This window comes from Parus major, chromosome 7 (assembly GCF_001522545.3).
Source record: "Parus major isolate Abel chromosome 7, Parus_major1.1, whole genome shotgun sequence".
Taxonomy (NCBI): Eukaryota; Metazoa; Chordata; class Aves; order Passeriformes; family Paridae; genus Parus; species Parus major.
The window spans coordinates 23,751,881-23,771,542 of record NC_031776.1 but is presented as its reverse complement, the minus strand read 5'-3'; the positions used below and the strand labels follow the sequence as shown (position 1 = coordinate 23,771,542).

The 19,662-nt window shown below is 44.6% G+C and overlaps 1 protein-coding gene across 13 annotated transcripts in view; it reads right to left on the bottom strand.

Annotated features, from left to right (window-relative positions):
- Window positions 1–5,460: 5,460 nt before the first annotated feature.
- Window positions 5,461–19,662, bottom strand: part of BIN1 (bridging integrator 1) — a 91,239-nt gene continuing 77,037 nt past the window's right edge. For all 13 annotated transcript variants that reach the window (XM_015634992.3, XM_015634977.3, XM_033515982.1 and 10 more), the window contains 4 exons: window positions 15,826–15,918; window positions 14,936–15,046; window positions 14,041–14,142; window positions 5,461–11,054 (listed from right to left, as the gene is read on the bottom strand). In XM_015634992.3, the coding sequence (XP_015490478.1) occupies window positions 10,947–11,054; window positions 14,041–14,142; window positions 14,936–15,046; window positions 15,826–15,918 (414 nt within the window). In that variant the 3' untranslated portion in view covers window positions 5,461–10,946. The remainder of the gene's footprint in view (window positions 11,055–14,040; window positions 14,143–14,935; window positions 15,047–15,825; window positions 15,919–19,662) is intronic.

Sequence of the window (19,662 nt, the reverse complement as noted above, 5' to 3'; positions counted from 1 at the left end):
TTTGTAGTAGAAAATTATGTTCTACTGTTTCAACTTTCTGCTTTACACTTCCACAATAGCATTGTGTGATTAAAATCAGGAAATAGATGTTTATAATAAAAATTGAAATGTTGGAACAGGAAAATACAGAAAATAGGAGTTCTGTGTTTGGAAGACTGGTATTATGCATTAGCTCACTGAAACTGAGTTTGAACTTTCAATCTCAATTTGCCTTTAAGGCAAATTTGGAAATCTCAGGCTAGCCCAGAAATAGAAAATCAAACTTTTGTTTTAATTCCACACCACATTAATTCCTGCACCACCTTCATCACCCAGAACTTATTGTATCGGAACAATAATGGCAGAGGAAGACCCTATTCTTGTCTTTTGCACAAATTCCCAGCATTAATAGGCAGTTCTTGAGAAAGCTGCAAGATCCCACAAGAAGCTCACATAAGATAAAACTACTGTCAAAATGAATCACAATCAAGCAACAGGCCACAAGAATGACACGTGGAAGGAGGAAATCAAAAATATAGTCTAATTTCAGGCAGAGAAGACTTTCTTGGCTGTCTCACATTCTCATCAGGAAGCCATTTGTTTATTCATTATTATTATTATTTATGATAAATGAAGTGTGCTGTAAACCCAAGGCCGGAAGAAGCTGTGCAGCTGGAATAAGATGCTCCTCAGATGGCTGCTCTGGGGAGACTGAAATGTTTTTGCAGAGCTAATTGCCTCATAAATTGGTTTTATTCTCCTGGCTGAGGCTAATGTCTTCTTTTAAAGTTAATAAAAAGAACTCAATTTGCTGATTGTTCTGGACTGGTACTAGCAAAAAGAGCTGCTCAGGGACTCTGGAAGGACCCAGACAATTCCTCAAAGCCATTGCAGCTTAGATGCTAAGTGGTGACAGGCAAGGTGTTCCCTGTCTGCTATTTAATCTTCTTTCCAGTGATGCTGTCATGTTGCGTGCCTTGGGTATCCCCAAAAACGTCTGAGGGGGAGAGATGATAATTGACATCCTCCTGTAGCAGACTCCAGGGCTTGGGGACTGAGAACAGAGCACGTGTTTATGCCAAAGGAGAGCGTTATCAGCAGGCACGATGTGAGCTCAGGTCCCAGCAGTGCTGCCACACGCAGCAGACTCAGGCAGCCCTGTGCTGTGTCACAGCCTCCTCACACCCACACACTCCACGGGTCAGGGCCAGCAGCCCACTAACACACCACTTACAAGTGCACCCCTCTGCACATCAAAGTCTGAGCAACTCTGCAAAGGTTTGTCAAATGGGGCCTGTAGAGCTACATCTAAAATGGGTGCAGGCTGACAAACCCTGCTATAGGCAGGCACTGTCCTGCCCCACCAGCCCCAGAACCCAGGTGGAAGAGCAGCAGCATGTACATTTTTGCCCTGGTCAGGTGAGAAATGGGCTATTCCCAGCTGCTGATCCTTACTTAGCCCGACATGCAGAGTGAAGTGTGAGCCCCTGGCAACACAAATTCCCTGCCTTTCCAGTCAGCAAGAAAAGGAAATCCCTATCCATTACCGTGCCACATGAGGTGCCTGGATGCTGCAGGCATCATTGCAGACACACCAGCTGCAGCCACCACATCTATGGGGTCTCTTTGATAATCTGAGATAACTGAGAAGGTCACAGACCTACAGCTTCTTACAAGGACACAAGTTTCTCAGGAGTTAAGCAGGAACTGACTCTGGAGGAAAACTTTAGCACATGTCCAAGGAGCCTGCTTAAAACTTAGTGCCCCTCAGCCCCTCATGCATTGAAAGGATTAAATCCTCTGCTAGTGCTGAGCATGGGAAATTCAGCTCTGACTCTGAGCTTAATTAAATAGAAATATGAAGTAAGAAAGAAGGGATAATTAGATAGAAATGCAGAGTTACAGGATGTGAATGCTGATTAACCTAATAATAGACAATAATGCTGTTAAAGGGAGTTAAATGGATTGTTTAATGGATGGAATGATCTATAGTATATAATATATAAAGTACTTAACAGTAAACATTTAATTACCTCTTCAGTTGCATTTTTCTTTACTGTGTGGAGAAAAAGTGCTTCATAAAAGAGTTATTGGATGGGAGTAATTTACAGTCCTGCAAAAAACATCTGTATCATATGGGAAAGAGCAACAGTTTGTCAGAGCTACAGCAGAAAGCCTGAGACACAGTGGTGAGCAATGCTGGGGGCTACCAGAGAGAGCAGAGCAAGGCAAATTAAATACCTATCCTCCTGGTATGGTACATCACTGCCTCTGTGGGGCAAGAGGCACAGCCTTCCCCGATGTGTCTCCCACAGGAAGGACAGCTTAGAAGGGAGAAGATAGACATGACACTTCACAAGATAGCTCCAGGTGAAACTTGCTGAGGATTTAGGAAGGTGGCCACTTGTCACAAAGAAGCAAAACCAGCTTCTGCTGTGCATTATGGGGAAAGCTCTTAGAGGGCTGGAAGCATCTCTGCTTAATGTAACCATCAAGCGCAATGCCATGGCCCAGCCACTTTAACACTGTGGCTGCTCCCAGCAGAGATGCTCAGTTTGAGCTTTCCTCAGATATCCTCAGAGGAGCCAGCCAGAAGTCTGGCATACAGAAGGGTTTTCTCAGACCTTCGGGATGTTTCGTACTGAGGCAGGGATGCCACGAGTGCCTCCGTGTGGCCTCCTAAAGCAGCATCGCTCTCAACTGCAAATGCAGCACTTTGTGCAAAATCAATAGTCAGGTCTCTCCTGGAGGCCTCTAATAGAGATGTACAGAGGCAATCCTGGACATTAGAGAGGGAAAGTCACTCCAGGAGGCTCTCACAGGTCTCTGAATTGGAGATAGGAGAAATTACAGTCTGTGGCACAGGGGTTTCTGAACATGCTTCACTTCTGCTGTAATAGCCATCATTGTGACCATCATAGAACATGCCCTAAAGGGGCACACAATCATGTCCCTTTGGGACATAGAATAAGGCTTGCACTCCTTGCTGGCACAGCAGCAGTCTCACTCCCATCACATTCATTTCACACCTTAAGCTGTGTCATGTTGCTCATATGATGAAAACGTGTGCAATTTAATTTTTATACCCTGCACTCCTGCTAGAGCTTTTCTTTCTCCTATCTTATTACTAAGCAGCTGGGACAGAGGCAATCACTTGCACTTGGTGGAGCTCAGCCCTCTCCCTGGCAGGGTCTAGTAGACAGGATTGCTTCCTCATCACTTGGATTTCAAAAAGCAGCCTTGCCTTCATGTCCTCAATGAGCATGGCTCTGTCATCTCCAGTGCTTGATGCAGCATAGGTGGCACCTGAATTTCTATATATTAATTAATGAGGAAGTGCTGAGACAAGCAGAATATGTGTGAAGGAGTCAGCCTCAGTAAGAGAGAGCACAAGCAAGACATGAGATAACACCAGTGCTAGGTAAATGAAAGCTGATACTAGATTGGGGCTGTGCCAGAGTTGCCTACCTGACTTTGATAACAAGTTCCCTTACAGATCTATTCCCCAGCATCCAAAAAAACCAATCTCACCCAAGACCTCTCAGCAGCACATCAGAACAGCTCACAGATTCTGCCCATCGCTCCTGGCAGGGGACTATGCCTCATCCAGTGAGAAGTGATGCCTGTTCCATTACCTGCACCACAGGGCCAAGGAGAGCAGCCTGGCCATTAACTGCCCATGATGAGCCAATTAATCATGGGCACTTGCTGAATCCTTGTTCCCACACCATTATTAATGGCTCTGTGGATTGGGCACGCAGCAGAGGCTTCTCCACCTGCTGAAGCAGCAATTCTGCTCTGCAAAGGGCACCAGCTTCACCCAGCCAGCAAACAGGAGAAATTGCTGAGTGCTGCCCCAAACTCCCATCTTCTCCTCCTCACCGTTGCAGACTGACTCCTAGCTCCACACTGGGGCTCAAGCTTCCTGTCACAGGGTCTTCCCAGGTGGCATGGGCTCCTACTGAAGGACAGCCCCGGTACCAACTTGTCCCTTCATGTGGGCATGTCATGGAGTGACTGACACCAGTCACTGCCAGTCCATTGCAGCATGGAATGCTCTGGCTTTCACCTTGCCCATTCCCAGGCACCCCAGCCTCACCTGATTCCACATGTGTCTCCTCCAGTTTAGAGGCTTCCTTCTCCAGCTGCATTTCCAGAGGGAAGCCCAGTCTTCCCTCAATGTGATGAGGTCCACTGAGGTTGGACCAGGGCCCCTTGAGCCTGATCCTGCTCCCGATATGCTGCCAGGGTTTATATGGCCACAGCCTGCAATGACACCAAGTGCTGCTTCTTTGGAGCAACAAAACATCACTGGGAATGAATTATGCAGCTGAGCAGAGACTGACTGAATTATTCGCTGCTCCCACTCATCCATCTTCTCCCCTCCCATTTCCTTTGTATTTCTAGGTGATGGGAATGAAACTGTAAGGCAGGACAAGCAGAAGGCATGCACAGGGTACCTCTGGGTCTTGCTCCTGCCCTGTGAGCTTCCATCTGCAGCAGAGCTGGCCCAGCTCAGCCTCACAGGAGCCACCACACCAAGGCAGAGCCTGAGTCACCAACTGAGATGACAGTTCCAGGGGCACAGCCTGCTTCTTGCTCTCCCTCTGCAATAACATGTGACTCAGGTCCATCCCAATGCCATAGAGGTGGGAGGCTAAAAGGCACTAAACCCTCCAGACTGTCTGGAAGCAAAGGAATGGTACAAGCACAGCCTGGCCAGCTCCCTGAGCTGGCTCTGGGACTTGTGGAGCTGCATCCTAAAGCAGAGAACTCTGGCAGTCCATCCATCAAGGTGCTAACTGGCAGCAATTTACAGACCCCAGTCTGGCCTTTGGCCAGCACTTGCTATTTACACACTGAGTCCCACGTGCAGCTGTGCCAAGCCTGGCTGGAATCAGGCATCCAAGAGAGTGGCCCCAAAACCAGTCAGCTATGAATTGTGAACCCCTCTAATCCTGTCCCTCAGTCCCTATGGCTGACGGGCACAAACACCCCTTTTCTACCTACAAAGGAAATGTCCAATTTAAAGAGCAAAACCCAAAGCCAGCCTGGAAACTGAGCTCACACAGGTGTGGCAGCAGGCCAGAGGGAGCTGAGAAAAGTTTGGCCAGGCGGCACAGAGTGCCCTTGCGGTGTCACAGTCCCACCAACAGACTTGCCTTAGAGGATGAAGGTCACATCACTTTGGGGTCAGTAGCTAGTAAAAAGGAAAGATCTCAAATCCTTCCTTTTACTACATTCATTTGGCATCACAATCAACTGGAACAGAGGTGGCTGCTACAGGAGCTTATTCTGCTGCTGTAAGGACCAACACCACCCTCTCCATTCCATGTGTTTGTAAGAACTCTGTGTTAAAGGTGCCTGGATACCAAAAATCTATGAAGCTACTCACCTCCGTGGGGAAAAAAAATGTCCTGAATTGTTTCAGCTTCTTAATATAAAGGGAGGAAAAGAATAGAGAGAGAAACTGACGCAGGATTTAGGATGACACAAATTATATTTCTGAACATCACCAAGAAACAAGATGGGACAAATTCATCTAGTACTTGTGGAACTGGGCATTACAACTCTAAATACAATGGGAATTGTTCAGCTTTGTTTAAACAAAACAAAAATTAATTAAAAAAACCACTCAACCCCCAAACATGTTTCAGGTCATTGTGATTAAACTCAAGACTGAATTAACAGAAGGAAAAGAGATTGCTAATACACTGCCAAAGTCGTTCCCACTTAATTCAGCTAGAGAAGCAATAAGCCCAGGACTGCATCTGGCAAGCTTCAAGTAGAGACCTTCTACATGAAATGCAGACTAGGGTCACAATTAGCAGAATAAGCTGCAAAAGGAGGTGAAGGAATTATAGCCATAGGACACATCAAAGTACAGGCTTATACAGACCAGTCTTCACAGCTGTAGTTTCTCCATTTAGTTTAGTAAGCAAAATTTCCAGAAGAGCCTTCTAATTCTCAGCCCCCACGTGTCAACTAGACCCAATGTTTTTTGAGGGCTGGTGACACAATCCAGCTCTGGGCACCACCCAGGACTCCTTTCTATCAGGAGTTATGCAAAAAGGTGTGAACCAGAGCATGAGAGGTGTCTGCACCAGTACCAGGTGTGACAGTGCCTGTGTGGCAAGGAGTAGCTTCTCTTTGGCAGCCCAAAGCTGTTGCTTGTTTTCCTGATTTCAGCACTATCAAAGCTGCATTATGTAGGATTTGCTGATGGACATACTTGTGCACCTTCTAGCTTTGCACTTTTTGGCTGGTGGGATGTGCCTGATGCTGCCATCATCCTCAAAGAGCATGGGAGAGACTGAGAAGTGAGAGGAGCTGGAGAATGGGGCCAGTGCTGAAAGACACACAGGTCCTGAAATCAGAGGCGGCTGTGTTAGATGCACACAGGCCTTGTTTGTGGGAGATCCATAGGTCTTCCTAGAAAGGGCTGAGAGACACCTCTGCATGCTTCAGACAAGGACATTCCCTGTTTTGGGGCACTGACTGCACAGCATCCAAAATATCTGTGGCAGAACATTGCATCTGTCTGGCCCAGAGCAGGAAACAGGATGCTCTGAACTCGGTGCCACAGGCAGGCAAGAAGCACCTGTTATCAGATTGAACATACGCTTCTCAGCCATTCATATTTTGTTCTCAGCCCTATGTAGTTTCTCCCTGGAACTAAGAGGTGAGGGAGTCATTGCATCAACCCAAAATGAAAAAGATAATGGACCATCCCTCCATCCTCCCCCATCTCCTTAGCCTTGGGCCTTTTCCCTCCAAGGGGCTACAGCAAAACCTAATTGAGCTGACATCCCATTTCCAGGTAGAAAATGGAGCCCTCACTCCTGTTCCAGGTCCCCTTTCATTTGGGGCTGTTTGCCTTGGCCACAGTCTTAGGATATTGGGACAGGAAAGGGTTCTGCAACAGTGAACAAAGCTTCAAGGACTGTGGCACAATTCACACAAAGCACTACCAGCTTTGAGCAGCTGGAAATGAATCTGCACAACCCCATTTACTGCATGACCTCAACAGCCAAGCAAAACAAAGGTGATAAAAGCAGACAACTGAGGAATGCCCATGGAAAACAGCAAAGAGTATGTGGGAGTCTCACCTGGAACACCACACTCTTCTTCACCCTGGGACCTTTCCTTAATTCTATCAAATAGATATATTACTGACACTGCTAAGATAGAAAAAGGGGAAAAAAGCAATGTGCCTTACTTCTTTTTTATCAGTTGGGTAAACATTAATTCCCACCTCATACTAGGATTAGGCTCAAACTGGAGTAGTATCATAAATCTGTAACCAAAGATCTGAAAAAAAAAATAAAAATCTGAAGCCAACTGAGTAAGAATGTCTTTCTAAGGCCAGCTACAAAACCAGTCAGTGGCACAGGATGAGAGATGCTTTTATTTTTCACCCAGTAGAACAATCAAGTGGGAGATTATTAAATGGGGAAAACAGCAGCTTTGATGTGCCAGATACCAAGTAATCCCTGAAATGTGTCCAGTGTATCTGTCAGGAGCAGAACTGGGCTTCTTTGGGTTCTCTTCAGTGGATAATGTATTTGGAAAAAAATACAGTTTAGAATTAACTGAAACCAGTCATCGGATTAAGAAAAAAGGCAAAAAGACTATTAACATTAAAACATTTTCTTTCAGCATTTTCAAAACAGAAGGTTTCACATTTTTGCTTCAAAGCAACTTGTTACAGCCCAAGACATAACATTTGTTAAAAAGTTAAAATGCAACCCTAGGAATTAATGTTTCATTTTGGTATGAAAGGACTCATTTGTCTGTTTCATTTTTTCCCTTTTTCATTCCACTGAGAAATGGAAAAAAAACAAAATTGTCTCAGGTCACCCTTACGTTTTTTTCTCAGATTTTTCAGTTCAGCCTGCAAACTGAAAAACCAGGTGGGCACAGCCTACTTGGGAGTTTACTGTCCCTCTTTCTATTTGATTCAGATCTAAACCAAAGAAAAGGGGAAGTTCATTTCACCAGGTAATACCAACCAGAATCAAGGTATTTAGGAGACATAAAAACACTGAAAATGGGAGAAGCCATGGTTGTTTACAAGGGGCTGAATGACCCAGGAGACAGATCTCCTGGCTCTAAAGAACACTGCCATCTACAAGTTTCCTGCTATGCCATCCTACTTTCACATAAGGCAATTTATAAACTGTGGGTCTGATCCCGCATTTTCAGAACCTGACTGAGATGTGCTGACACCGTTTATCTGTGAGCAATGCAAGATCCAGGTAACCCACCCAAACCTGCTCTAAAGCAAGGGGACCTGGGGGTTTTGGGGTCAGGGGAAGCAAATGGAGAGAGACATAACACTCTCCCCGCCAGAAACATTGGAGCATCACTCAGGTGACCTGAAAAACAACATCCCTTTTTTGCAGAGTGTTACCACTTCTGCAGGGACAATACAGTACTGGATAGTTGCTCTGCAAGCTCAATAAAATGAAAAGGCCTTACAAGGATCTTTGTTGGGACAGTCATCTGGTTCAAGCACAGCAGAGGACAACAACAGCAAAAAAAAAATCCCACAATAAATTAGGTATCAGCACAGTTTTCTAAATGGTCTAGAACAGTTACTACAAGACAAAAATCACAGCTCTGGTAACTTAGAATCTTGTCCTTTTCTTAAAAAAACAAAGCTATTATCCACAGGTTTTGCATAAAAATAAACATTTTAAGCTGACAGCATTATGTTAATTGGATCAACCCGCTTTTTAATATATATATATTTCTATGTATATTTAAATGTATATTTTTATATGAATAATCTTTAAAGGAGTAATGGGAATCACAAATGCATAAAAATAGATATTTTGAAAAACAAAAAAGAGTAATAATAAAGACAACCCTGATGAAAAAGGAAAAAAAAGTCAAACAGGGCAGTATTCTAAAGAAACAGCTCACCATACTATAATTTGTGGAGTCCAGTCCTTCTGTATTGTGAGCAGTTACTCCTGAATACAATTGGGGTTTCTAACAGTGATGGAAAATAAATTCCTGCACATTTTTTCTTTTAAAAAGGAGAAGGGATTTGGGTATATAGGACAGATTTAATACCTGTTACATTGCTGTAATAACTAACATGGATCATCTCCCAAGCTGAAAGCAAGAGGAACTCCAACAATACTTGCATCTATAAGAATATATTTTCTAATCAAAATCAGATCTGTTCCTCCAAACGAAGTTGTTTTTTTAAAAAAAAACACAATTTTTGCCCTACAATGTTTTTCTGTTACTCTACAAATAATCCAAACAGATTTGAAAAGGTGAGATTTTCAGTACTCTGTCAGCATGTTGTGCAGCTTTGACAAAAGCCAACTCCCTCCAGTTTGGAAGATTATTTCAGAATGATCCTGAGCACGGTGTAACCTCACTGTTAAAAATCCCTTCGGGGCAAAATGATCATGGGGAGGAGGGGAAGCTGTAAAAAATTAAAATAGCCTGACTTGCTTGCCAGCTGCATCAGTATTCAAGTAAAGTTTATAAAGTACCTTTGTGGGACTTTAGAGTCTTGGAGAGTCAGACCGGCTTATATTAACAAGTGTAATATGCACTTAGAAACAGCCTTGTCATCTGCTTGTCTAAGCTAAAAAAAAAAACAAAATTCAAAAACAGAAGCAAAGGAAAGGTAAAGGAAGGGACTCAGCATCAGTATTAGACTGCAGAGTGTCTTCTTGACACTGACACTTTGATATTCTTGCCTTCCTTTCTAATGCATTACAATAGCATGAAGTCACACAGCCATTTTAAACGAGCATTTCAAGAGTCCAGTTTTCATAGAGGTTAACTTGATCATCAGCACAGCACTGGAGAAAGCTGATCTAACGATATTTCACTTACAGAACTCTTCAAAGGAAAATAAGAAATACAATTCCACAAAAAACAATGCCAATGAAAAGCACAGAAAGTAATTTGTTTTTTATCAGTGTTTTCTCTTTGATATACTTACAGAAAAAAAAATTCTTCCCTTATCTCTGTCTTTAAAAGCAAATTTTCTAACCAGTAGATTTTAGAGCTATTTTCCATCTACATGAATCTAAGCTCTTCTGAAACCACCAATAGGTTTGGGCTTGGTTTTTTGGGGGGTTAGGGGAAGGGGATGTATGTGTTAGAGGATTCCCTGTCCTAAATTTCAGAGACATCCAAACGGCATCTGTTCGTTTTGTCTTGTTTCTCTTCTTGAATTTGTCCATTCCCCTTAGGATTTCACAGGCCAACACTACTGTTAGAATTTAGGTGTCTGCATTTGCAAGAGCTTTGGACTGAGCACAACTTCACACATTTCACCTTCTTCATGCCCTTTCCATGTAGTTTCTTCTATCTTTACATGTATAAAATCACAGTTTATGTAACATTATTTTAAAGAAAGAAAATAAAATACACACACACACACATACATTGTAGTGGTGAACACTATTACACTAAATTTTTTTTCAACAGCATAACAGAAAGTTTGGCCTACTGTAGGTTGAAGATGTAGGGAAGGCTGAATTTTTATGGTTGCCATGCAAGCCACCTTCAAGACAAAACAGATTAACCTGCCCAAGAGCAAATGCAGCTTCTACTCTCAAGCCGTTCGACAAATACTGCCCTTCCAGGAATCAGACCAACATCTGACCATTCAGTCAATGCAGTACTTGGAGAACCTCACAGAGTTGCTTCTGCATCAGTCCTTTGAATCCAAATGCTGTTTAAACCAAAGGGGAAGAGGGTATCTGAATTGCCTTATTATTATTAATATGTATATATTTCAATAACACTTTGATTTTCAATAAACTTCTGAAATCTTGCCCTTTGAGAAGAACACACCCTTTAAGTTGACTTTTTTTCAGGCTTCTATTCCTTCAGAATTCTCTCTTCTTTTGCTTTTGTTGTTCTTTTTCAATTATCTACCAGAAAACTTGCTTTCTTCCAGCAGAAATGCAGCTGGTGGGCTTGAACTTTCACTGCACCCGTTCCGTGAAATTCTCAGGGAAAACCCCTCGGCATTGGTCAAGTTCCTTATGCTGGATCCAGTCAGACTCCTTCACACCCATCAGCCATCCTTCGTCCTGGAGGAGAAGACAGAGATCAGATGCTAAGGGACAGATGTGAGCAGGGATTTTTCTTACACAGTGCAGACCAAGGAGGTGTCAAGGCATTACCAAAGCCATGCTCTTATTTGGCTTGGAGACAATCCAGGAGGAGTATGGAGGAGAAGGAAAAAATGGTTTTGTTTCCTTTTAAACAGATAAAAAGCTACATCTCACCGGAGTTCATAACAAAGCTCCCATCTGACCCAGACTGTGCAGACCTAGTAAAAAATAAGCAAGTGTAACAGAAACATGTCATAATTTACACCCACTGAAGCAGGAGAAATTTTGCCAAAAGAGACTCCAGAGCTACAGGATGGGATCACCTGTTGCACCCTTCACAATGCACACACGAGGGGTCTAGCATTCTCCCTAGCCATAAAAGAGACAGGCACCTCCAACGTGTAATTCACCTCACTCATCTCAGGTACAAGTCTTTGGAAAGGATGAATCAGCCCCAGGAGGTGCTCATCCCTGCTCCAGTTAGAGCGCCCAGATATCGGCATTTTGGAGGTGGTACCGGCAAATGAGTTTTATTTGCTATGCCAAAATCCCGATCTATGGGAATTGGGAGCTGAGGAACCCAACCCATCTTCCCAAAACTCTGCAGTCTGTTTGTTTCAATGCAAGGTGACATGAGCAAAACTCTCGAATTCTGGCTACATGAGTTAGGTCTCTCAATAAGGGCTTCCCTAGCCTCCAACCTATACATCTATAAACACAGGTGAATTTTCACTCAGGCAAAAGGAACCCTGCTTGGTAGAACTTGCTCATGAGCAAAACCAGACTTCCCACCCTCTGCCTGCAGGCTGTCTGGCATTGAGATTTCTTCTCCATCCTAGGGATGAGGGAGATATTCAAGGTATTCAAGATACTCAAGCTGGGAGGGCTGCACTGAGCTTGCAGCTCAGGTGTACAACCACTCCAATCTCTGCACGCCTTGGAGCTGCCACCATGGAAGCTCCCCTTTAGCATGCATACATCCCACTCCTTTGCAGTGGGGCAGCCTATGGTTTAGAGTGAGGCACAAGAGCTGCCCAGCTCCCAGAGCCTGCAGGCTCACTTAGACTGCTGCCTTAGATCGGAACATTCCGGAGACATCATGGGAAAGACACGAGATGGGAGCCCATCTGCAGCAGCCAGCTGCAGGGGCTGCAGAAGGATTGACATGCCATAAATCAGGAAGACAAACAACGAGGCAAAAGACACAGGGCCCAAGTGTGTAGAATGCAGCTTCCAGCTCACAGCATGTCAGGCATCAAAGCTCATCCATTTGCACATGGTGCTGTGCCATACAGCATGCATGCATCACTCCCACCACATCCTGCTAGGAAGGATCTCCTCGGCTGTAGGGATTAGACACAAGGACCCAGATGGCACCTTGGCTATTTTAAATCACATCACTTGAAGTGGTAGCTTAGAAGTGCTGCTGCCCTCAACCCTTTCTTCTATCAAGAGAGATGAACCCAGGCCTGGATGTATCCACAAACCGACACCTAAGCTGCAAGGTAGGGACGTGAATCAGTCTAGTATCCTAAGCTCCCTCCACTCACGTGCACAGTTCATGCACATGTTAACAGCCAGCACCTCCTGGCTGGGTATGGTTGAGGTTAGGGAAATGAGCTGTAGCACAGGATACACTGTAGAAGGGTTAGAGGGCTTCAGTGCAGCTACAGAGTCATGTTAGCAACACTCAGAGCTCACCCTCTGCAGCTTGGAGAGTCTCGAGTTCATGGCTGTTGCACCCACATCCAGCTAAAGTGCAAACACAGGGCAATGAAAAACTCTGATCCAAAAATGCCATCTGCTCCACAAACACCATCTCCTACCACAGAAACTGAGGGCTGTTTCCCATCCAGAAAGCTTTTTGAGAAGAAAATGCTTGTGCAGGGCAGTCCCACCCAGTGGGGAATATCCAGAACGGACCAGTGTCTATTCCCCAAAAACCTTTCCTCCCTTAGCTGTGTGGGAACTGTTGGCATTTCATAGCTCCATATCACAAGCATCAGCATGGTCTGCCTACATAATTCACAAAGCCAACAGCTGGGCCACAAAGAGGATCCACATTTTCTGAGTTAGTGAACAACATCACCTTCCCTTTACCCCTTGTGGAATCCAGATCTTATCTGAACTTAGCCAAACCCAAAGAGCTGATGACTGCTCAATCTATTTGGAGATTTCTTCTCCTTTTCCAAATAGAAACATAGAGATGTGAGCATTTATTTTATAAACTCACCACCTCTCTCAATCAAAGTAGTAAAACTGCTGAATACTTTCAGGTGGGTGCCCTCAAACACAGAAAGTGAGGACTTACTCAAGGCTTCTAGAAACAGCTCAAATTAAAGAAAAACATGAACAAGTAAACTCAGGTTGAAGATGGGCGGCAAGACTTGCTCTTTGGATCTAAGACCTGCTCTAGCCTTTGATTCTGCTGCCATCTCCTGACCAAACACAGTCATTTGGGAACAGCCACTGTTGTGCTGAAGTGCAAGACATCATCCACCACCAGATTATTTTCTCAGAGTTATCACATTTGTCAAAAAGAGAAGAAAACATCATAAGGGATGAGTCACTTCTTTCAATGCCACAGACTGTGCTGTAGTGGTCACAGGGAATGTGCATCAAGTTTAGAGGAACTGAGGAGGCAAAGTATGGGCTCTGTTTGGCTCCCTAATCAAGAGAGCCACTGTATTGACACAAATGTTCTGACAGGGACAAGAACTCATGGCTACTCCACATGTTTTATGCAGGATAATGTCTCCACTTTCCAGTAACAAGCATAGCCCTCCCCTCTGTTGCAGGAAGCCAATCTCAAGCTCAAGGACAACCGTCTCTCTTGCCAGCTCCCAGCCACAAACTAATGGCTCAGCATCCAGCCAGCCAACTGTTAGTGAAGAAAGAAGCAGCTCAGGTAACCCCCTTGGCTCCACCAGGCTCAGGCTCACAGCCTGCCTCCCCCACTCACCTGCTCCTCAGGGTTCTCAAATGGAATCACAAGCACCACGTCCCCAGCCTTCAGCTGCAGCTCGTCAGTGTCGGTGGCCGTGTAATCGTGCATGGCCTGGACCTGCAGGGACAGGAGAGGAACACTGAGCACAATAGCCTCTAATGCCACCTGAAACCAGACTAAGTGTTATGAACCTCCTGTCATTCCTCAGGGCTTTGCCATTCTTCCACTTTCAGCAGAACTCACAGAAAAAAGTGGGAATGACTAAAGTAGAGAAGTGTTCCTACAGTAAGATGCTGTAAATTCTCACTTTCAGGGCATGATCTGTGTTTTCTTGCTGCCATACTCCCTTATGCACATTTAATTTGTGGCTTATCCTCACCCAAAATCACTCCTTCCTCCACACCTTTGTTGCAAGTGATCTTTGGCATATTCAGAATACCCACTCAACTTCCCAGCCTAGTCCTATACTTTTCTCTGTTAATCCTGGCTTTTTAACTTCCCCAAAAACAGAGTCCTCTGTTCCTGCTGATGTTCCCAGCTCTTCTCAATTTGCCACTTGTACCAAAGTTTAACTTTTCCTGTCAGGAGCACAACATTTTATCCCCTACCCAGAGTCTGTGACCAACACCACCAAGACAGAAACCTCTGCAGCAGAGAGAACAGGTTTTGCTGCGCAGTACAAGACCTTTAGATGCTGATGCTCTTAAATAATCCCTTGAAACATCTGGAACTGCATGAAGCTGCATTGAAGGAAAGCTGCAAACTAAGGAAAGTTTATCTCTCCTTCAATTTATGTTCTGCCTTTCAATGTGGCTTAGCCCATGGCCATGCTGAGTGAAGGCAGTTACTGTCTCACAGGGAAGGAAAAAACCCTCACCAGGAACTTGATGCTGCACAGCCCCACACTCACCTTGAACAGAAATCCTGGGGGCATGTCAGCTCTCTCAGATGATGCACCTCCTTCCACAGTGCCATTGACGGTTGCAGGGAAAGTTTCCACAACAACAGCAGGCAGAGTGCTCTAGTAGGCAGTAGCAGCCAAGGAAGGGAAAAAAAGCCATTAAGAAAAGAGAATCCAAAAATGAAGCTCCAAGTCCACCCTGGATGATCCAGACCCCAACTATCCCATGGCTTCAGTGGGTTTTCTCAGCACACCAGTCAGCAATAAAAAACACCCCAAGGGACAGCAAAGGCAGCTGTGAGAAGGCAGGACTGGTGACTGCTATCTCTGCCTAAGGCTGCAGAAAGGCAGGGATGAGTTGTAGGTTTCCTGAGACCATAATACCCAGCATTTGCCAGTTGCTGTGGTCACAATGCAATCTCATAGAGCTCCCCTGGAACAGACAATTCAAATGTGACAGCCTGTAGGCACCAATCTGCCATGAGATGGGACCTACCCCTGTCCCCTAAAAGTGCAGCAGTGTCACCAAAAAGATGAAACCTCAATATTCAGGAGACACAGCCAGAGCCCATAGGACAGGGCAGGTAAAGTAAATGGCAAACAAGGGGGAATCCAGCTGACAACACAGCTTAGGACAGCATGGGCTGTGGGCTGACTTCAGAACGTGGGTGAAGGGACAATTCTTTCACTGAACTTTCCAGCAGAACTTCTCTCTAAGCATTACACAGATAAAATGCAACAACAAAGTCTGATCCCTGAATAAGAGCATTGTAACTTCTCCAGTGGCAGGGATGTGTTTCTCCAAGCAGCTACACAGCTCTTTTCCCAGCCCAGCCTCCCACCTGTGCTGTGTAAGAAAGGGGTGGAGAAAAGGGATTGCTGTCCCTTGAGGTTTTTACCGATCCTGAGTCAGCTTCAGTTTTAGATGCTTCAGCTCCAGCTGCTGCTTCTGATCCAGCTGCTTCAGCTCCTGCACGGGCTGCTTCTGCAGGCTGCAATACAAAAGTCATCCCGGTGGGAAGTTACTCTCATTCCAGCTACACATGTGCACAGCCATGTGCAGCCCAGCCTGCCCAAGTGCTCTGTGCCACTGCCTGAGCCATCTGCTGACTAACAGGTGAGACACTGAAGGGTCTGGCTACATTTCCGTCTCCCCCTTTCTCTGCAACTCATGGAAATCACAACAAAGCCAGAATCCCTCAACTCCAGACACATAGTAGGCAGTAATTCACAGGCAATCAACAAAACACCAAAAATTCTTCTTGCCTCTTCTCTAGTTTACAATCTAAACTGCAGACCTACTTTACATACACACAGTATTTATTGTTAGATCTCGACTGCCCACTTGAAAGAGAACACAAGTTCTCTTGTACACCAAAGAACAAGGATCTCTCTTTCCATGGTCTACTTCCAAGGATCAACAATCACAGAATATTTAAGTACTCGCCTACTCCCAGAAACAGAAGAGCATGGTAATAATGTGTCCAGATATGGAATTTAGTCCAGACCCAGCATCAACATGACATAAGCACTGAATCAAACAGGACTGCGCTAACTTCCGCTCCCTTCGATTTCAGACAGGCCCAAGGAGAGTTGTGAATTTGGAAGAGTTGTGAATATTCTATTACTAAGAATTTTCTATGAATATTCCAGATGGGGTATTGATGGAAACTTTCTACTGCACAAAAGCTGTCACCACCAAGGAGATTCAATATCACCCACAGATCACTGCCTGGAAGAGACTGTTCTAAAAAGCCTGGGAACAGAGTTTCTGTGCACAACAGAAGACCAACCAAACACCTATGACAGGCTTCCAGCACTTCAAGTTTTTATTCTCCTTTGTCTGGAGTCAGGTTAACTCTTTTTAACACAAAATTAAAGATATTCATTTGCCCCTCCCAGAAATTGCAACAATGCAGGAAGTATGTTGGATCTGGCAGCACCAAGGCTGCAAATGAGCCCCGTGGGAGACTGACCAGGCAGCATCTGGAAAGACTCCCAAGATTTGCCATTTTTAATACATAGATACACCCAGCTTTAGCATGCCTACATGCCTCATACATTTGATAAACACGTGTTGTCCTGCTTTAGCTGGGATAGTTGATTTTCTTCCTAATAGCTGGTACAGGGCTGTGTTTTGGATTTAGGATGAAAATAATGTTGCCAACACTAATGATGTAGTTGTTGTTGAGCAGTGCTCACACCAAGTCATGGACTTTTCAGCTTCTCATGCTACCCTGCCAGCAAGGAGGCTGGGGGAAACAAGGAGCTGGGAGAGGACACAGCCAGGGTAGCTGACCCCAGCTGACCACAGGGATATCCCAAATATCATCATGCTCATGTAAAAATTAGGGGAAAAGCTGATCTGGCAGCACTGCTTAGGAATGAGCTGGGCATCAGTCAGCTGGTGTTGAGCAATTGTTTTTCATTTGCCTCACTTGGGTTTTTCTGGGTTTCATTTTTCTCTGTTATTTTCCTTCTCATTACAATTAAGATTATTTTGTTTTAATTAAGCTGGTCTCATCTTAACCCACAAGTTTTCTTACTTTTACTCTTCCAACTTCCTCCTCCATCCCACCAATGGGAAGGAAACAAGTGAGGGGTTGTGTGGTGCTTAGTTTCCAGCTGGCATTAAATCAAGACACATGTACCCCTGAATACAATCATACTCAAAACAAGGCACTGTCCATATTCCTTAATTCTGCAGTTCTCATAGTCCCAACCTTACAAAACCCCAGAGTAAAGCAATCACCATGGTAAACCTTAAATGTCCAGCCATCTGGCTACTAGCACAATGCTCCAAGCAGCATTCTAATAACAGCAGCAATAAATAAATAAATAAATCCTTGATTTAATAAAATTCCATTACTTTACCTTCAGCTGCTCCAGTGGTGTCATCTAACACATGCTTTCCTTCCCTATCACACCCTTCCTCATGTCCACAGGCCTACACTGCCAGAAGATATTATAAAGAGCAGAGCTGTTCCCATTCTATAGAGGATTCCCTCAGCAGCTTTGGCAGAGCTAAGGTAAATATATGCATATGAAATGCTACAAAGGATTCTCCTGTTTAATTGGATTCACTCCCAGGTTTTCGTTTGGATTCAGTGAAACTGAAACTGGGACAGATGCCAGGCCAGCTCTATCTGACCAAGCATGAGTTTTATACAGACAAGTGAAAAGGAGCTCAGTGTGAGGGTTTGGGATTGGTTTTTTTTTCAAGCAGCTAATTTGCAAAAACAGTATGGAAAATCAGAGAAATTTTATCTAAATTAATCCTCTGGATTTCAAAAAAGGGCATTTTCATGTCAGCTACTATTTTTCCTAGTTTATATACCTGTAGGGCATCCTGAGGCCTATAAAAGCATTTACAGTCATGGAAAGATAGTACAGGGAGAGGAATTGCTCACTGCTGTTACCAGGTTTAAAAGCTTTGCTTATTCCAACAGCAGCATCATGAACACCAAATGCACATTTCCCACTCTGCAGAGCTAAGCCAGCTCTGCTGCACTCAAGTTTCTATGCAGTTGTTAACCTCATGGCCTATGGGACTAAGGAACCACCAAAAAAGTCTCTTCTCATCAACAGCTAAGAACATGTATAACAAAAACACTTCAGAAGACTTGAAGAGGAAGATTCCCCAGCTTTAGGAAGCTCTGCTCTTTGTGTATGGTATGCCAAGGTGGGAATTGGTACAGTGTGAATACCTTGACTAGTAGCATTTCCTGGTTGAGCAAATTCTCCTTTGGGTAAAATCAGTTTGCAGGATGACAGATGTAGTCAAAAAAACTTTTTACAGCCGAGACTGTAAGCACAGCTCAATCAGATACAGTCATACCTCACCCCTACACATTCACCTGAAAGGAATGAGATTTTTCCTAGCTAAACCAGTCTCTTTTTCCCCACAAAGACAGATTGACAATGCACATACAAGGGAATGACAGAAGTTAAACAATGATGGCTGATAAAACACACAGGGGAAACCTTTCTTCCTGACATCCCCTAGGCCCACGTGAAGGAGAGTAATGGCCACAGTGAGTCCCTAGGCCAGGACTAAGTCACGTCCTCCCAAGTACTAACTCTAGCAGGTGATCTGCCCCTTGGGAACGGGAAGGTTGTCAGGACTAAATTCCTCAGCATGAGCCAAGGCCATGAGTTTACTCAGTGGATACAGCCAGCTCCAGGAGCAGGCCTAAGTATCCAGATCAAGCATTCTTCTGTCCACACTGCTGGCACCGTCACTCCAGAGGGACTCAAATGTAGTTGTGCTTGAAATATCTCTCAAGGGGTTAATCTCAGCAACCTGAGACCTGCCCAGGCCAGACATGTAGAGGGGACATAAATGAGGGTCAGGTCTTTGCTCAGATGCAGGGCATGTGCAGAGTCTCCCTGTCAGCAAGCTCCAAAGCTGAGGTTGAGGCAGATGCCAGGAAAGCCTTGGGCCTGCAGTTAACTTCCAGTGTAGACACAGGGTGAGCTAATTCACATCAGCCTTTCTGACAACAATGGTCAATGAACAGCAAACACCACAGACAATTCCAGATGTGTATATATCTAATGGTACGGGCAGTAATGGTGAGGGGCAGCTGGGATATTTATGCACTGCACACAAGACCAACAGGACATAGAGAGTTTAGGAAATACTGTGTTGTGGAGAGCAAGGATGATGCCACAGTGGTATTAAGTATGAGGTGAAGGTCACGGCATTATGCCAAGTGCGAGACGAGTGGGTTAGC